Source organism: Phasianus colchicus, chromosome 11, assembly GCF_987193195.1.
Source record: "Phasianus colchicus chromosome 11, bPhaCol1.hap1.1, whole genome shotgun sequence".
Classification (NCBI taxonomy): Eukaryota; Metazoa; Chordata; class Aves; order Galliformes; family Phasianidae; genus Phasianus; species Phasianus colchicus.
The window spans coordinates 14179565-14199203 of NC_143446.1; the positions used below are offsets into that span (position 1 = coordinate 14179565).

Below are 19639 nucleotides of genomic sequence, written 5' to 3' on the forward strand. Positions count from 1 at the left end.
ATCCTATTTTTGCTCACATTTGTTTCCTCGCTTCTCTGCTGCTGGTAGAATAGCCTTTCAGCCCCATCCCCAAGGAATAAGCTGAAGTGGGACTGACACCACAAACAAATCAGGCACCCTCAAGGCTTTCCTAGAAGGTAAGACCTGCTGGCTTTGATATAGGCAGTGTGCAGGTGGCAGAGAAGTCACTGCCCTGGTAGGCACACAGGCTGTGGCTGCCTTCCTGCTGTGCACAGGGCACTGATACCTACACTGATAGGCAACTCCATGGCTTTCTGAGAGATTCCATGCTTTCCTGAGATATCCTAACTCCTTCCTATGGAGGGTGCATCACTTAAATGCCAAAAAAATACAAACTATCAACAAAAATTCTTCTACTTATGAAAGTGTGCTTATTTACCCAAAAACACCACTGCAGATAGCACTAACCGTGTTATGGAAAAGGTGAGCAGACAAAGATGGAGCAGCTCCTACCACAACCAGGGATTTCTCCAAACCTCCAGCAGTCAGGGACTGTTCATGCTTTCCCACTGCTCTGAGACACCATCCCAATGTCACACATGGACCCCATCCTGCTGAGCACCCTGCAACCAGCACGCAAGGCAACTGCTGAAAGAAGGGATGGGAGATGGATTACATCACATAATAGCTATTCACGGCCACGAGATGGCATTCCTGCCCCAGTGATGTCCCTCTGACATGCCTGTACCCAGCACGGCGGCACCCAGTGCACACAGGAGCACACACCCAGCCTCTGCTTTTTACTGCAGAAATGGGTCTGGTTTGGAGGAGAATTTATGGCAAGGCCACAATCTTCAGAGCATTTAGGGGAGAAATAAGCACTGTGATTACTTGGTGTGATTTAAATGATGACTGCTTTTAAAATGCCCTGTGCTCCTGCTTAATACTATGATTTTACAATTAGAGGCAAACAGCTCAGCAGGAGGACATAGAAACGTAAGCCCAGCTACCTTTTATTGGGAGGTCTGAACTGAAAGAATAATTGCTTTTACAAGGGTTGCCTACCCTATGTGCTTGACAATACTTTATCAGTGTGCCTGCCATGGATACGGAAGGAATCAAAGATTCATTCATGAAATCAGCCTGCATGCATTTACTACCTGTGGTTGTTAGCACTTTTTGCATCAGCTCACTGCAATACCATGCATGTTCTCACTGCTATGCTACGAAGGAGCTGAGCAAAGACTCCTGCTGCTGAATCAGTGCAAAGACGTCCCACTGAGCCAGCCACAAAGCCACATGTTTTATACAAACAACTATTTAACTCAGATGTGGTTAATCATTTCTATTAAATCTTACCACCCTGAAAGAAATCCAAACTAAGGAAAATTCAGGTACAGAAAAGGAGAAAGAAGTCCTCTCTCTGAAAAAAACAGATTACTGGCATATAGCCGAGACTCTCCCTTATAAAGTTAAGTAGAGGAAAGCAGTACAATAATTCCTGGATGTAAAGTAAGCTGAAAACTGTATAACGTCTTTGCCCAAGCAGTGCCAACAGTACACAGCTCCCTTTGTGCTGCTCACACAGGGCTGCTGCTCACTAGACCTCAGCATGTTCACAAAGGAAACAGGTCTCCACCTTCATCTTCACAAAAGACAGCTGAAATGTTGACAAAGGATAGTCAAGGTCGGCCATTCCATTAAACCATCCCTTCATCCAGAGCTCTGTCTGGGCAGGAGTGAGCAGAGTAGCACTTCTTTAAAGCTGTTCTTTAAACCATGCTCTGTATCTTCCTACAATGCTCAGCAACAGCAATAGCAGTACTCTTCATTAAATAATAATGTGCTCTACTTGTACACAGCACTTGATAAATAAACCAACAACTTGGCACTTTTCATGTCTGATCCCCTGCCTTGCACTTGGCGGGTGACGTGCAGAACTTGGATGAAGGCATGGCTTGTTTTTATTTTTTTTTTAAACACCAATCATGGATATTAAATAAGAAGACTGAATGTACCCCAGGACTTTCGTTATGCAGCTCTCTTAATTTAGCAAATATTTTAGCACACTGGATCCTAGGCTCATTTTCATGTCCTTTTGGTCTTTGCTAGCCCATCTTAGCATTGGTTGCATGCATGGGAGTGATGCAGCAGACGGGTGTAGATGAAAATTGCCTTGGGCATCATCACACCTTCTGGACTACTTAAATTTGAATGTATGCGCTATCACAGGAATACATAATTCCCAAATGCACAGGAATACTCAAGAATTGAGACAGCTGGCTAGAAAACAGAGTGAAAGAAAGGTGCATGAGCTCAACCCTTACTAGACATCAAAAAATCCATGCAAGAGCAATGCTACGTACACTCCAAAGGTCAGAAAAAATACAGCCAGAGCTTGCATTTACTTGATATCGCAGGCAAGTCTACAGGAACAACTACAAGAGCCAAGTCTATTGAAACAAGATTTCATTACTCTTCAACACCGTTTCTAATGTAACAGTTATCAATAGTACTGGTGAGCAGTAGGACCACATATGAGTTCACTTTGCGGGTAATGGCCACGGAAGAGAGATGTTCTATGGGCACAATGCCTGCTGTGTGAATTACTTTCCTCTGCTGCCACAAAATGAATGACAACAAAAAAATGACCAAGACTGACACTGCTCAGAGCCTCACCCATGGGGCCAGCTTAGTATCCCAGAGGTGTTGGTGTCTCACATTAGCTGTACCCAGGGCTCCATCACCTGTTCCTATACAAACATAAAGCTCATAAAGGTTTTCTGAGGAAAAAGAGCTCTAAACATCTGCACAGCTGTGAATCAAAACCGTGCAAGAGGAAAAGGAAGCCAATCAGTCTGGGTAATTACAGTGCGTATCGTTATGCTGAAGCAAATCCAAAGAGGGCAAAAAAAAATTCCTAAAATTTCCTATTACTTTGCCTTTTATCATGAGCTGCATCCGTTGGAAAGGCACCACAGGCACCCACTGTACCTACCAGCTCTGCTGGGGATACAGAATGGGAACTAGGGGCTATGCTGCTTTTGCTCATGTTAATATAAACCCCTTTGTAAGTTTAACGGAGTTAAATTTGTACTACAGTGTATGGAGTATTTGTTTGTAATTCATACATGTGAGCTCATCTCAAAAGGACCTTTGCTATTTTACCCCAGGGAACGCTCGCAGCATCTCCCAGCTAGCTGTGCCAACAAAACACCGAGTGCAACAAAATGCTCTTAGCACGCTCCTACTCCATGCAAAGCCACTGAGCATCACTTCAAACCGCGGCGTCTGAGGCAGGGGTTTCCCAAATGAAAAGAGCAGACTTTCCCCTGCTGCAAAGAGAGAGGACATCCCAGCCCTGCAGCTGCCCTCCTGCAGGATTTTGCAATTTGCTGCCCATCTCCCAGAAGGAGACCCTCACAGGGCACTGCGGGAGGATGTGGTGCAGCTCCTGTTGGGCTCATGGTCAGTAGCACACTGCATATCGGTTCGAAGCTAAGACATTCATCAGGTGATAAGCTTGCAGAGAGGGTTTGGTGTGAGGACCCAAACATGGGCAGCCTGTCAGGGCAGAGCTAAACAACATACCCATCTGAGCACCCTGAAAGTCAATCGGAGCAGCATCGGGAGCAATGACAAGGATAAAGCAGGGCATCTGTCTCCTGGCACAACGTCTAAGGGAACGGAAGGGGGCAGAGACTGAGAAGTGTAAAAGTTTACCGAAGACATTTCTCAATTGAGAGTGTTTCTAGAGGGAGCATGAGGCTCAAGCCCTTGACTGCAATAAGCAACATAAGACCTGATGTGGACTAAGGTGAGAGTCTAGTGTCTTCACTCCAGTACTACCCCATGCACATTCTCCCCCAGTCAGCTGCTTACTGCTTTTAAACCAGATAGCTCATCTGAGCTCAGTGCAGGCACAAGTGATTTTCACTACTGTAAACAAGGGGAGAATGAGACTCATTTCCATGCTGAAGTACGTCCAGATGGATATACAGCATTTACTGACAAGGCATGAAGGACCTTGTTTAGGTCTCCTTCCTTTCTTTTGTTCTGCTCACGTCCAAGAATTGCAGGGTTATGAGGAGGTGAATCACTGGTACAGCCCATGAGCACTGCTACAGGCATAGGTAAACATTCATATATACCCCACAGCCTTTTTGCAGACTGTAGAACAGAAGTGCTGTCACTGGACCTTTTGTGCTGTTCCCAGACTGACTGGCCACCTTGTTCTCCAGCCATACAAACAGCCACATCAGAAAAGCAGCTCCTGGCAGGGCACTGCTGGAGATGTGCAGAAGCCACTTCACCCTCTGAGTTTTGCAGAGAGCAGATATCGAGATAACTGTCAGGGAAATAAAACCCTCTAGGGCCTGCAAGAATACTGTTCCGGTGCAAAAAGCAATAAAATCCTGCCTGGACTGGGATTTAGGATATTATGTAGAGGCATTTGTGGGTTAGGGCACAACACAAAAGCTTTTTCTTACACAACTTATTAAAAGCACTACTAATAATACACTGCAAGCCTGATCTGAAATAACCCTTGCTATTTCAGGTCTGCCTTTCTCTAGAACTGTGCCATCCTCAGTACTCATGCTGAGACAGATAATCCTTCCATGAGGAGATTGTGCTTCAAATGTCAGGAATCCAACATGAAGCCTAAGAAGAAAAAAGGACAAGTATTTACTGCCATCCTGAGAGCCAAACCCCTCGTACACAACCAAGCTGACTGTTTGATACACCCCACTGCTCACCCCGCCTCTTCCAGGCTCCATTAACGGGATTCAGGCTCCAGAGTCACTAAGATGCTTCTGAACATCTGATTCTCAAAAACTGCTCACAGTTGAAAGAATCACAATTTAATCTGAGAGAACACCACCTCTTTTCAGAACTCTTTTCAGTGTTAATCTGCCCACAGATACTTAAGCTGCATTCCTATTTTTTGAGCCTCTGACATACAGATGATTTGGGATATGCAGGGGTAAACTCCCCTGCTTTAATACTCACACTTCTGTAGCAGTGATGCTCAATGTCCCCCAAAGTTGCCGCACAGCATCCAGGCCATGCAGCATCCAGTGCAAAAACACACAAAAACTTCAGATTGGGGGAACACAATGGGGCTCCATGGGGTAGCTCAGCATGCTTTGCCTGCTCTAGTTTCTTCACCAATGAATGTTTTTCTTATGACAAAACGTACATGAGCAGATGTGGTGTGAATGACCTCCGTGAAAGTGATGCTGGCATCCAAGGGACGCTTCAGAAGTCTATCTTGGCTCAGCACAGATCTTTTGTCTGCAATACAGCCAAGGACTTTTCTGAGCAGTTCCTATCACTGCGTGCATCACCGGAATACCTGAGGGTATTCAAGTCATGTATTAAGCAAAATGACAAACACGTCACATCTGGTTCATTCTCTCTTTTCTTCTTGTCTAAAGAGGAGAAAGTAAGTACAGTAAACTGCTTTCACTCAGCTTCAGTGTCCCCTGCCTAAGGAAGCAAGGTGAACAACGTACTTCTAACACACAGGAGGAAAAAGGCAACATTTTCTGCAACAGTCTCTGGTTTCTGTGCAATGTTACTGTAGAGTCTTGGCTTGGGTGGCTTTTGGTTTTGGATGAAAGTCCCAGGGCCTTCAACGAATGCAACTGCCAAGCCCCTAGGTTTTTTCATATATATTTGCCCAAGTGATGGAGCAACGCATAATACTTCGAGCCTGACTTGCACCTCTGTAGGAAGTCAGCACAGAGATGAGGGTGATGGACTTACATAACCCGTACCGTGCCGTAGCATTCAGTGTTGGCTGCATGTTCCTGAGGGCTGATGGCTTTCTGCCCAGACACTGTACATTTCATTACGATAAAAAGACCCATTCAATTAAAGAGCTCACTCCTGCATCCCTTATTTCCAAAACAACACTTGTATAAATGCTGACAGCAAGAAGGCTTGTATAAGGAAGGACAGATTCTTAGAGCAACAGTGGAATGAAAAGACCAAGATAAGAAAGTACATGTAAACCAGCAAGTCTGCTTTTTAATATGGGCAACAGTAATTTCCTCCAAATAGAGCTCAAGTTTCCTCACTGAAGCAGCAAGAAAACCTAAAATAGTGACAACTGCAGGTTCTTATGGAGATTTTCTTCCATATACAGTTCTCCTACTTCCTTCTCTGAAGCAGATTTTAATGCGTTTCGAAAAGTAAGCCAGGCTGCAGCACTTCCCCTGATTGGGAATATTGTGTTTAAATCACTTACTGCAGATTCCTATTCTTCTGGTACAGCGCAGGGTCCAAAGCATCAGCCTTTTCTGTGCCTCAGCAGGAGGATGGCAGCTGATGGAAGATGTTAGCTGACACCTCCATGAGAGCACCTCCCTTGAACCATCTGCCTGCAGTGTTCGTGCATTTGCATGTGATGCAACTACATGGTTTCAGATGGTTCCAAGCTTCCTTCCTTCCATGAGCTTTGAAAGCTCCTGGTGAAATGTCACTGGGGATTAGTCCATCATAGGAATAGGATATGGGATCAGAGAGGGAACATTCCAATGGCAGCCCCTCCTGCACTACCTAGCATCTCTGGAAGAGCTTTATTTCAACTTAGAAATTATAAGAGGATGTGCGCTCAAAATGTCATTAAAGAGTGAAATCTCTGTGGTGAACATAAAGAAAACAGTCTCAAAGCCACATGAACTGTGTTTCAAGTCACAAATATAACAGATCAGAAAGGAAATAAACCATTCGTTGTTTTCTTCTTCCAAATTAACAATGATTAATTACTACTTGCAGGCTAATACAACATCTGGAGGAAACAGGAAAAGCAAAGCACAGGGCTGAGATGGGGGTTGCAGGGTTTGGGTAGAAGAGGGCAGAACAAAACTTTGCCCTTGAACTTAACCTGGGCACTGTGGCCTCAGACACAACTTTAACCAAGCAAGTTGAAGCCTTCCCCTACTCTTCTGTCCCACCTCCAGCAGTGGCTGCTGTTTCCCTTCCTCACAGGATTGCCAAAGCCCTGCCAGTGAGGATAAGATTATGTACCTACACCTGATGGCACCAGTTCAGATGGACACTCAGGCAAGTACTTATTTAAGAACCTGCTTAACTCCATCCCTATTTAGCAAAGTATTTACGTACAGGCACAAAGTTACATGCTACAAGGAGACATAAGTCAGGCAGGGCTTATGTGCCATTCTTAGTTGCAGAGTGATGCTCTGCATAAGTGAAATGAAAAGCAAGACTCACGTTGGCTTTGATGCTTCAGCCTGGTCAGTCTGCAGCTTCTCACCACCTTCCACTTCCATGGTGCAGTACACGATGCGGTTGGGGGCCAATGACTTCAGACCCTGCACCTCCATGATGACAACCTGCAGGCAAAGGAAGGTGGTGTGAGAGGAGAATCTTCCCTCAGACCTCACTGTGGCTGCCATGGCTCCCATGGTTCAGGCAGAGTTGGGGTCCTCCCTGTGCTGCTGGGCGAGCAGGGGCACCAGGGAGAGCTGCGAGGAGATTGGCAGGCCTGCCTTGGCTCCCCTCTGATGAGCAAGAGTTCAGTGTGCAGAGCAGCGAACAGACCTGCCACCTCCTGAAGTCACTGCTTCACTCAGCTGTTGCTTCCCACTGGAAGGGTTCAGCTGGAGCAAAGCATTTTCGACATCCCACTGTAAGGATGAGTCTTTTCACAGCTATACACGTTACACAGGCTTTTCCGACAGAGAGGTCCAGGGCTTTGTGATAGTTCTCTGCTCCTCTGTACAGTAACACTCAGAAGTCAGGCTTTATTTGATGCTGCCACTGAAGGCACTGTCTCTGGGTTCGCAGCCCTATTTTAAGAAAGACTGAACTGAATATTATAGAGATGACTTCAGCCCTCTAACGAGTTAAACTCTGAGACTTGACAACCAGCACTGTACATTTTGCACTGGCACAGTGTATCGAGCAAGAGACTCCTTAGGGAGAAAAATAAACAGGAAACTACACAAAAACAGGATTTTCTTATTTTTCTGCATCCTATGTTTTCGACTCCATCCCGGTGCTTGTTTTGACAACATAACATAAATCCACTGACAATCAACATCTCTGTATTGGTGCTCTGAGATGCTGATAATTCCATGGAGTAAATGCCTCACCTAGACCACAGATATGTTTGCACAGAACAATTAACTCAGCTGAAAACAGCACTATAGCAGCACTTTTTCAGGACAGAGACAGCCTATTTCAGAGGAAACCGTGTCCCTGCAGCACTCTGCCATCCCCTGGGCTGTACACACCAACAGCTCAACGCACAGCAGAAACTCAGAGTTCAACACAAAGCAAATGGCAAGCCAGCAAACCACAGTATTTCCACACAATCTGTTGGGTTCATCCAAATCTCAGCAATTTTTAATGATTTTCCGAAGAGGAAGCAAAGCTTGCAGAGAAATAAAGTGGCACCTCTAACTGGCAATAATCAAACACTGACATTTACAGTGTGTTTCAGTACACTGGGAACTAGAACTGCCAACAAGGAACCCCTGTAGCATTATGCAGGCAGAGTTGTCAGCCTGAAGTTCTGGTTTTGTTCCCTTAGTGCTGCAGAAAACAAACTGCAGTAGCCAAGCTACTGTGCACATATCAGGGGTAGCACAAAACAGAGGCCCAATCAATCCTTGCATTTATTGCAGTGGTTTTAGAAACAATACAGGGAGATGGGCTTTGGTTGGGGTTAATGCTGTGCAGTCAGAAACAAGCCTTATGAAGTCAGACAAACAGGCAGACGTCTGAGCCAGCAGATAGGCATCAGCAGGAAATTTCTTTTACAGCAGGTTTATCTTTTACAGTTTTTTCCAGCAAGATAATCAGAAGCCAGAAGGACAGTATCTGACTACAGGCAAAACTTCTGGTAACTCAGAGAGGAACTGCTCCTCATGGAGATCAGAAAATGACTCCTACTGATCTGTCTCCACCTAACTGTTAAGCCTGAATTCTACAGAAGTTGGCTGCTAAAATTTCTGTTCCACCAGTTTTGCAGGCTGCCTGCTGGAACACAGTGTGAAGCTCACCTCCAGGGAGAACGACAACACAACGTCTGACTTGGACAGCTGGTTTTCATTTTCTTCTCCCATGTCAATTATCGAGGTGTTGTGACTACGCTTCAGCTTCTGCAGCTTGAACTCGGAGCCTCCTTTAGACACAGGCATGCTCTCTAAGTTGGCCATCAGGAGATTGACAGACGACTTCAGCTCCTCGATGTACATGTTTTCCATTTCTTTGGACACAAACTTGGGAAACTTGCGCTCCTTGGATTCAAAAACAAAAACAACAGAATGAATTGTGGTGACAATCAGCACTGGGAGAATCCCTCGGGAGCATCTGCAGAGAGGTGGGAACGCCCACCAACCAGATGACAAATTACAGCTTCCCCCTGTGTAATGCAGAACCATTATCGTTAGCTTCCCATAGAATTACTACTTGGTCCTTATCCAACTTTGCTGTTTCTTGCACGCACTTGCACTTCATTTGTTTCCTGTCTGCAAATGGCTTCCTTCTTATGTATTAATTCCCAATTACAGAAACACCAGGTCAGTTTCCTGCTGAACTTTGCGACCGACAGCAATTTACTAATGAGTCAAAGCATGCACACATTTCAGGACTTTTTTTTCCCAATCTCTCAGATGTGCCAGCTGAAAAAGCACTTCTGAGCCCAAGCTGTGAGAGGAGCCCAGGGAGGCAAAACCAGCAATACATGGGCAGGACTGCTTGGACCCAACTGTAAGGAGGGACCACCTTCTTCAGTACTTGTTAGGGCCAGTGTTTCCTTCCGAGACAGCCTTGATGCTAGCAGTTCTCTGCCTGTGGTTCCTGGGGACTTCACTGGGAGATCCTCTCATGCTGCCTATTAACAAGACCATGAGAATCAAAGTCACACTGTGAGGAAAATGTGATGTTCTCCAGAACATGTTCTCTGCTTTGAACTGCTGCCCATGCCCCAGATCTGTTAGGACTCCTGGTCTATGCCCTACACCTTCAGATATGTCTGCCCATTCCCTGAATGTGCTCAGGCTTTGAACATCTCACAGCAAGACTGTATGAGGTGTACAACAGCAAAGCAGCATCTGCAGTCAGAGAACTTGAGGCTGACACGCAAAGCATCTTCTCAGTTGCAATTCATAACATAATAAAAAGTAGTTTGTAAAATGTATGCTAAAAAAGAAAACAAGGTCACGTTCATTCTACAAGACTGTCATAAGGCTGCTGGAAAAATATTCTACTGCACTCAACAGCCTACCTACTGCAAGCACAGCTCACGGCTGTGTTTACTCCATACAGTCTTCTGTTTCAAGTCTCAATCTTGGGAAGCAATTCTCTCAAGTAAATTAGAGCTGGTGTAAGATAAATTACCTAATCAGTCTGTGTTACTGCATAGGCATTACGAAAGTTGCAAGCCACCTCTAGAGAAAGAAAAAAACCACAACTGCTTTAGATGTTGAGAACTACTGCTGAAGCAATGATGTTCAAACATGATTGCTTTTTTCACCCTGCTGCTGTCACTCTCTCCAGGGACTCAACTTTGGCACTGTCCCCAAAAACCTCTTCACAAACACAGCGAAGCCTGAGACAGTTCACTGTGTGTCACCAGCAGCTTCTTATAATGAGGCTAAAAGCAGGTAGCTTGAAGTGATGCGTGGCAGTTTCATTGGGATTGGGTGTGATGATGGAAATGCAGAGATGTGGTCCCAAGTTACCCAGCACGGTCCTGCAGCACCATGATATGAGGTCCTTTTAGAATCCACCACCTTTGTTGCCTCTTACCTATAAATGTCCTCCTAATGAGGAGTTAACTTGCATTTAGCACGGTGTTGGTTCAATGAGCACTGCAAGTCTCCCTGTGCAGCAAAACTGTGTTAAAAGCTGCAAATTGGAGATAAAATTGGAAACACTGTCCTCTCGCAGAATTGAATTGTGAGCCTACTCTGTGCTACAGGAAAAGCAGCCCTGCCCAGAAAGGAGGATACAGAGAAAGGTCATTTGGATGCCTCTAAAAGGCAGCATTCATGGGTCTGAAAGAACAAGGATTCCTGCAGACAGGTGCTGGTGGGATCTGACATTCTGGAGAGAAGGCCTCCAGCAGCCATGTGAACGAGATTAAATATCAATAACTGCCAAACAGGTAAGTCATGTTTACTGCTAACCTCCCTCCAAGCTGCACTGCTGTGTTTGAAGGTTGAATTCTGCACTGGGAAATGTCAGCTTGTGTTTAGAACCTTGGTGTGACTGTCTCTTGCAGGTCCAGCAGTAGCACGGTTTGTTTGCAGTATCCTTGGGGGTGAGTGGAAAAGGCAAATCGTTGTTTGCAAAAATAACTCGAGAAGCTGCAGCCTCTGCTGGCTGCTGCTGAACGATGCACATGCCATCAAGACAAAACGAAGCAACAAAATCAGACAATCTCAATCTGGTACCCAGTGCTAGGCTACCCATCTCAGAGCATCAGTGCACCACACAGGGGGTGTACATCTCACTGCAAAGAAAAAATAGTGGAGATTGTCTTGAAAATAAAATGGCAGAAGGCCAAGTGCTGAACAAAGGAAAGCAGCTGCAGTCAGTTTGCTTCTGGTGTTACCTTTCTCACAAAAGCCTCAGCACCTGGACACAGCTCCTTGTGCACACAGGGAAGGATGTGGGTCCCCAGCCTGAGCTAAGTCTCTCTTTCTGTTTTCCATCTGGTAATAGTTCCCAGATCATCCAGAGGCCAGATAGATCATTCCCAATGTCTTCAGCCCCATTAGGGCTTTATCTATAGCTCAGAGCATCTGATCAGAAGGAAGGATAAAACCTTGGCTACGCTGATGCCAACAGGGCCCAGAATTTCTCTCCACAAGTGGTCAATTAGAGGCCAAATAAATCTGCACTGAGAGGTGTGATTTGTTCCTAGGGAGATGTCTCCTTACAGAAGGGTCCCTGGGGCACTTTGCTGGGTGTGTTGTTACAAAACCTGTCTTGATCTTCCACATCTGCTGCTCTGGATGGCAATGATCCCCACAGGGGTGCAATGCTGGCCTGCCTGTCCTCATGCCAAGTGTAAACATGTTTGAGACAGCAAATGTGCAGGACCCTCATTGCAGCAGAATGTACCTACAGGCAGGGAACTGTGGCTCCCAGCAGCCCAGTGTACTGCACAAACTCTTTAGGGCAATTGCTGGCTTCCTGTTACATGCATATGTTAATACATATATTACCAGGCTGCACAGAAATTTGAAGAGGGTTCAGATGTACACGTGCAGATCTAGCTGCAGCAGTTCAAGACATTTTCTTTCCCAATTCTGAGAACTCATAATGCACCTGAATATTTTCAAACCATCTCAGCTCATTAGGGACATTCCAGGAAAATCACATTGTAACAGCATCTGCAGTAGTTGCTTTCTTCATAGCTGAAGAACTGCTCATTTTTAACTGTGATTATTGGGAGGAGAAATCTGTGAGGGAAGGACAAGACCTGGGAAGAGTAACAAACTACTTACACATTTATCAGTGCAGAAGATTTGTAAAATTTTTCTTTACCTTGGCGATTTGCTCTGCCATTTGAAGACGTCCATCCAACTCACGTCTGATCTGTGCTGCTTGCTCATCTGGGTTGTCCAGCTACATAAAACCAAACAAAAATATTAAGGTTAAGAGTCAACCAATGCAGAACCTACAGAAGCCGTTCAGTTTTTCAGGCTGATCACTCAAAGTATGCGTGCCATGTTCACAGGGTTCCAAGAGGGACAAGAGCAGAGGAATGTGCTAACCCTGTGTTAGATGCTTGCACAGCCTCTGCACACGAGGCCCCATCACCAACCAAGCACTCTCCTGCTCCTGCTTGGCACCCAGAAAAAGACTGCAGCCTTCAGCAGAGAGCTTCTCCACAACACAGCTTCTCCCACAGCCCTGTAGTTCAGGGTTTGGCACTTGTCTGGCCCTCAAACATCTTCTGAAGATAAAAAGTTGTTCCTGCCAATTAAGGAAGCAACATGAGCAACTTGCGCATGAGCAAGACACAGGTGTCTGCAGCGAGCAGTTTTCCATTGGTAGGACTCAGAGGTAGGTATGTTATTTTTAGTGGGAATGCAAAGTATAGATCACAAAACAACAAAAAAGCACAAAATTCAAATTCAGGCACCAAAGAAAATCAAAAGCCGTAATGACGCAGCAATTTTATAGCACCTTTCCACTCCAACCACTCTCCAGACCCCTCCAGGCAAGAAACATGCTGTGATGGCTGGCAGTGGGGCTGCTCCACCCATAAGCTGCAAAACCAAGCTCAGCCTGGTGCAAAACCTCACCATTTTGGTTCACTTCTTGTAAATGTGACCCCACAGGGGAGGGCTGGCTCTCCCATCCAAGTGTCCTTTTCTGGCTATTCTGGAGGAAACAGGCAACTCAAGAATCCAAGGTTAGCACCCACAAATCACCTTCTGAAAGCCCCAAGCCCATCTTTGCCCCTTTTTAAAATACTGCCTATAGACAGTGATCTCTTGACCTGTGCTCTAACCAGACAGGGTTAGAGGACTGATCCTTCTGGCCACCAGCAAACAGCACTGCCACCAGCTGCTGTACGTTAGCTCTGCCATGACAGCCACACATAAATGAGGTTTACATGCTGGTTTGGGGTTGCTCTCACCACCTCCCTGTGTTTTATCCTCCTCCGGAGACAAACTGCTTTACAAAACAGAGCAGGGCTGGTGCAGTGCAGTCTGGAAAGTTACAGCCAGGCAATGACAGAAGTTTCAGTTCTCAGGCTGATGAGTTACGAGCAATTCTGTTAGAGCTTCCCAAGTGTGCAGAAACATCTTGCTTTCCCCCAAACCAGCATCTGCCCATGTAGCCTGTGTTCTCTTGCAGACATACTCACTCCTGCGTGTAGCAGTGTGCATGCAGGAGGATAGCTGCAAATTGCTTCAGCGCAGATTTTCCAAAGAGATGACATTCATTATGGCTGAGATTGAGGGAAAATACATTTTTGATCAGTTTTTAAAAGCCTCCGTTACAGCTTTAATTAAAGCAGGAAAACGACATGGTTTAGGACCCTGATCCAAATTCCACTGATGCTTCAATGATCTCTGGTGTAGCCACCTCAGTTTCACTCACTGCAGCTGCACCAGCACACCTTTCACAACCTGCTACTCTCACCTCCATATTCCCGATCCCCAAACTAGTATGGAGCCATAAACCACAGATCCCTCAGTGATTCTCTCCTAAACAAAAAACCATCACGTTACTGATGCTCGCACAACAGTGACGTGATCAGCTGCTCAAATAAAGGGAGGAAATGCACAATTCCAGACTTCCTTATCTTTGCAGCTCTAAAAAAGGGGGCATTACTTGAATTCCATCCAAGCTGCAATAATTGAGGCTAATCACACATCACCCAAAATAGCTCAGACACCAAATTTAGAAAGCAAGGATGCTGCTTTGGAGATGTTTTGCGGTATGGTAACGAGCCAGCAAACTGTCTCACACTTTCTGTACTTTCTTGATTTTGCAGAGGTTTTGCAGTGATGCTACAGGTGTCAAAAACTGTGTCATGGAGAGATCTGACTGCAGATTGCTCCTCTTAGGAGGCAACAAACACTCTCAGCACCCTGCAGCAGCAGCTGGATGGGCGCTGCACTCCTCCCCAGAGCTATGGGCTGCCAAGCTGGTAACCCAGACTTCAAAGAAACAAAGAGTATTTCCAGGCTGTATTTTCAATGACTCTGCAAAACAACTCCACAGCAAGAACTCATCTGTCGGGAAGTGATGACAAAGAAGCTCAGCGACAGCCCATGACAGCCAACAGAACGTCTCCCACTTGTGCAAGGAGCAGGGTGAGGCTGCAGTCCCTGTGTGCTCCCAGAGCTCAGTCACTGTTCCTGCTGACATCAAAGCATGCCATGTACGTTTTACACAGCCATAACACTGTAGAGGGCTATTAAAAGAGCCGTGCATGTGCCCATAAAACATACTCTGCTCGTGAAATAAGGTACGGGGCGAATGTAATCCATGCTATCTAAGCAATATCGAACAGCCAAGGAAGGCAATGCAGACCCTAACGTCATTACAACCCAACTTCTTAACTAGAGAATGAGCTATTTATTTCCTGCCGTATGTATGCCCACTTTATATTCAAATACTTGACAGGCAAATACGTAAATGATTTACAGAGTCAAGGAGAAATTGAATTAGTTTCGTTCTGCATTATGACTATGTTATGGGTATGCTATGAATAAAGCAAGGAAATAAATCAGAAGGTTGCCCCAGTCAATTAAATGGGAAAAGTATTATAAATATCAGGATATATATGATTTGTCGTATGCACTGGGCTTTTTTCAGCAGCACACCACAAATAGATGACGTACATAATTTGCAATTCTCAACTGATCATTACCCAACTGCCTGCTGGTAAATTAGATGTTTTCATATGTCTGCCCGCATACAACATTAGTTCTCTCTGCTTGCCCTGCAGAGATTATAAACGTCGGTGTAACAGTTGTTAAAGTAAAACAATAAAAATAAAATAAAATTATGCAGATTAGATTTTGAGTGGAGCCCAAAATCTTCCAGAATCACAGCTCGTCTGTCACTGAATGCATCGTGGGGTGTATGCCTACTTTTAACCACATGGTGACTGTTAACTGCAAGGAAAAGATCTTGCAAAAGACCATTTTATAAACTGCTAATTGTGAATGAATTTTAATGAGTGCTAATAACATGAAAGAAAAGAGGTTGAAGACCTTCATGATGGAGATGTGGCACTCCAGTTCATGACTTAATGGGCAAGGGGGGATGGGGTGGGGTTGGATATGGTGATCCCAGAGGTCTTTTCCAATCTTAATGGTCCTATGATTCTATGATACGACTTGGAGCACGCAGCATTCAATCCCAGGTAAAACCAATCACCTGCATGCAGGAGAACCCCATGGCTTCCTCCACTCTGAAACAAATGTGCTGCAGAGCTTTGCCTTGTGGTATCCCAAGGGATGGCAGGTAGTCTCGCTGCTCCTTTCAAAGGTGGAGAAGAAAGGAAACAAGCCAATCTAACCGAGCCCTAAGATTTGCAGTAAGATGCACAAACTCCTCCCAGTCCATGCTGAAATTGTTTGCTTCCTCTGGGAAACACCTCCCTGCACTACCCGGGCTGAGCCCCGTGATTTTTAAAGGCACAGCCCCGTCTCACCTCCACTCACCCCAGAAGAAGCCAGGAGCATTCAAGGGCATTAACAGTGTTAATGGAGACTTTACATTCCAGTGGTTTTGGAGCAAAGCGCTATAGATTTAAAGCCCCGCTTAAGGCTTCAGTTTATCGCTGCTTAAAGCCCAACAATTACAAACGCAGCCCCGGCTCCAAAAGCGATGCCGGGCTGCCCTGCTCCCTCCTTCATCCATCCCTATTCCCGGAGCCATTTTGCTGGGCTCGCAGCTGTGATGCTGCAGAGGAGAGGCTGAGCCTGGCGGACCGCCGTCTGCCAGCAGCACGACCCAAAGCCATCCAGAGCCGTGGCACCAAGCATCGGTGGGGCTCTCTCCCCACAGACACAAGCAATTCAAACACAATGCCGAATGTTTATAAACATTAGTGGAGCAGACCAAGGTATCGTGCTCTCAGCACCGTGAAGCTCCTGCTTTTTAAGCCGTGACTGCGATCAGCACCGCTGGAAATAACTTTGTAGTATGCGACAAGGATGTGTAAGGATAGGAAGCGACGCGCAGACACGACGTGCAGCCATCAGCCTGGCACTGACAGCACGCAGCGCACAGTGACAGGTATTGCCAGCATAATTGTCACCAGCCACACGAGAGGAGCCAGGAACCATTGGGACCATTTAACAGCGTAATCCCTCCCTGCCAGTCACTGTTAATGCTAACATCCCTTCCCAGCACGTTACCAAGTCGCAATAAGTGGGGCTTGCTGAAGGGTATTCCCCTCCCTCTGAGGAAGGTTTCACTGTGGCTATGAGCGCAGCCTGCACCATGCGCTGCTGCAGAGCATAATGCAGTGCTGGAAAACCACATTCTAAACGTGCTGGCAATGCAGAGGCATGGCGATATGCTTCATGCTGCATGAGGAACAAAGCCACTTTGATTTCTAGGTGCCTGACCTGTGCTCTGTTGAGCCCCAGCCAGCCAAGACAAGGGAATCTCACCAACACTGAGTAGCCGACCCTACAGCTGATGTCCTCATAAAATAATGAACTAAAACCAGCTCAGTGGTTGCACTGATTTTCCAACATTGATTTAACGAAATGCTTCTCCCATGACAACACATGTCAAGCTCCTGGAAACCCTTTGAACACTGGTCTGGCCACTCACCCACCCAAAATGCAGCCAGATCACTGTGTCATGTATGGTTACTGGTGCCAAAAGCCACCAAGAGGAAGATCCAGGCCCCTCATCCTTCAGCATGCCAGCAGCTATGTATCTCAGCAAATGGTAGATTAAGTATTTCAAAGCAAACATGCTGGATGTGAAGGTTGAACAAGAACACAATAAGAACACAAATTTTGCAGCTTTGATGTAAGGCTTTAGGAGAGATCTTTGTCTAGGAAAGGGAGGTTTCACTTTGTAATGCGCAGTGAGAGAAAATGCTGAAAAATTCATAAGTCCCCTTCAATTAATTATTAATCAATCAGTCAAGGCTCACTAGTAACTGAGGTGTCTGGCACCATGGAGTGCTCCAGCTGAAAAACACATGGCCCCAAAGTGGTTCATTGCCCACTGCTCTGGCAGATACAGTGACACGAGCCAGGACAAACAACACCTGGAACACAGTCATAATTGACCTGCAGCATCCTTTCCCATGAACAATTCCAATAATTAAGAAAATATTCTTTTCCATAAGAGCCATGAAGCTCTCAGCTCAGCTCATACCTCAACTAGACTGCAGGAGGGGCTGCAGGCTCCCTGCCCACATGCAGGTGGGATGCTGTGCTCTCTGTTCAATTGGGAGTATGAAGGATGTTAAATTGTCTCGTAGCTTACGTCAATAATACCCTGGGCAACGTGCTAATCCTTTGTGCAGCAAATTGCAACCCAAAGCCTGCCAGCTGCCTCGGGATTTGAAATGAGAGAGGGAAAGAGAGCAAGGACAGTGTCTCAGGTATTGCCCACCTCTTGGGTCAGCTTAGAAGGGGTTGGGCATCAGCACAGCCAGAATGTGGATCTGAGCACATCTTCCTTCCTTTCCAACTCATGATGGGGCTGGGGGTTTGCTACAGGGCTGTGTCCTATTTAGAAGGGCTCTGCAATGGCTGTGTCTTGGTCTGTCTGACTCATTGCATGCTTTTACTGCTGAGAGGGTCACTTGATGCACACAGGCAATCCCTTCTTTCAGGGACTGCAGCCAAAAAATGGATTGTCAGAAAGCAGCTGAGCCTCATTTACCCACTCCAGGCCGACAGATTAAAATGAAAGGGGAGATTTTTGTGATGGGGTCTCTCTGAAACCCTCTGGATTCACCAATCTAACAGCAAAGGGAATGCCTGCAGCTTGCTCCAGAAGGATGCTCCAGAAGGGTGCTGAGGCAATAGCCTTGCTCCAAACTGTCCAAACCCTAACTGGCACACTGGGTCAGCTCCACAGATGTCAAATGATCTCTAACCAGAAAGAAAGATATCTGAGTGCTGTGCCTTGCTCCTGCAGGAGAAGGATGTCCCTAAAACCATCCTCCTCTGCAGCAAAACCCTTCCCTGAAACCAGCAGCAAAGTTGCAAGAAATGTGTGATGAAGGGTTTCTCTTTGAATTGGCCCTTGTAACCCTGACTGTTAACATGGACAGAAGAATGCATACATAGTTGCTGCCAAGGGGAGAGGCTTTTTAAGACAGCACCAGCCTTCTGCAAGCTGTTTTAAGACTGATGTGATTAAACATCAACACACCCCTGTGCAACAGTGATGCTCAGGACTACCTCTCCTCTAACAAGTCAGACTTCCTAAAATCAGTCCTTTAGCCCAAGAGAAGTGCTGAATGTTTCTAGTACAGTGCAAACTTCCATTAATCCAACTAATGACAATCTGCATCTATTACTTTGCTAACATTTGCTCCTAGGGCACAATATTTTTGATCAGAAACAGTAGTAGAAACAAGATTTCAAGCAGGAAAGCTTTTCCCAGCTGAAACCAATTTTCAAAAACTTTGGGAAAAGTCAAAAGAAATCCATCAACCCAGTGATAAATTCCAAGAACTCATTAGATATTTGAGAACAGGAGAGGTTTAACACTGGTTTAATTCTTGGCCAGGTTGTTTGGCAGTGTAACTGCCACGTGCCCAGATGGCTTTACACTGGACAAAAGCTGGTCAATGGAGGGTTTTTCTGTTGTTTGTAAATGTTACAGAATTCATTAAGCAAACCAGCATGCGAGGTGACAAACTTCCTCCCCTTGCTGGAGCACAGCCCTGCACCACTTGGCTCTTACACACACAAAACCTGACCTTCTGCAGGATACCCATCCTTTCCAAATTCCTGGCCATTTGCTAAGCAGCTGCAGAGCAGTGCCTGCTGCCTTTATCCCAGCAAGCTCCTGTGTTACTCAGTGAACCACCGCTGCTGTAAGGAAGCAAAGGGTCCTGGGGGGGAATTGATTTAAAACAGCACAAAGGACTTGCACCATTTGGTTAGGGCTGGTGCTTTCCCTCTAAGAGAAATCTCATTTCACAGCTCATAAGCTTTGGGGCTGTGCTAGAAATGCA

General features: G+C 45.9%; 1 protein-coding gene across 9 annotated transcripts in view; it reads right to left on the minus strand.

Annotated features, from left to right (window-relative positions):
• The window catches only part of CADPS (calcium dependent secretion activator), a 174218-nt gene that overhangs the window by 106142 nt on the left and 48437 nt on the right, over positions 1–19639 (minus strand). For all 9 annotated transcript variants that reach the window (XM_090148361.1, XM_090148364.1, XM_090148363.1 and 6 more), the window contains exons 4-6: positions 12493–12573; positions 8997–9233; positions 7201–7322 (exon numbers count right to left, since the gene is read on the minus strand). In XM_090148361.1, the coding sequence (XP_090004487.1) occupies positions 7201–7322; positions 8997–9233; positions 12493–12573 (440 nt within the window). The remainder of the gene's footprint in view (positions 1–7200; positions 7323–8996; positions 9234–12492; positions 12574–19639) is intronic.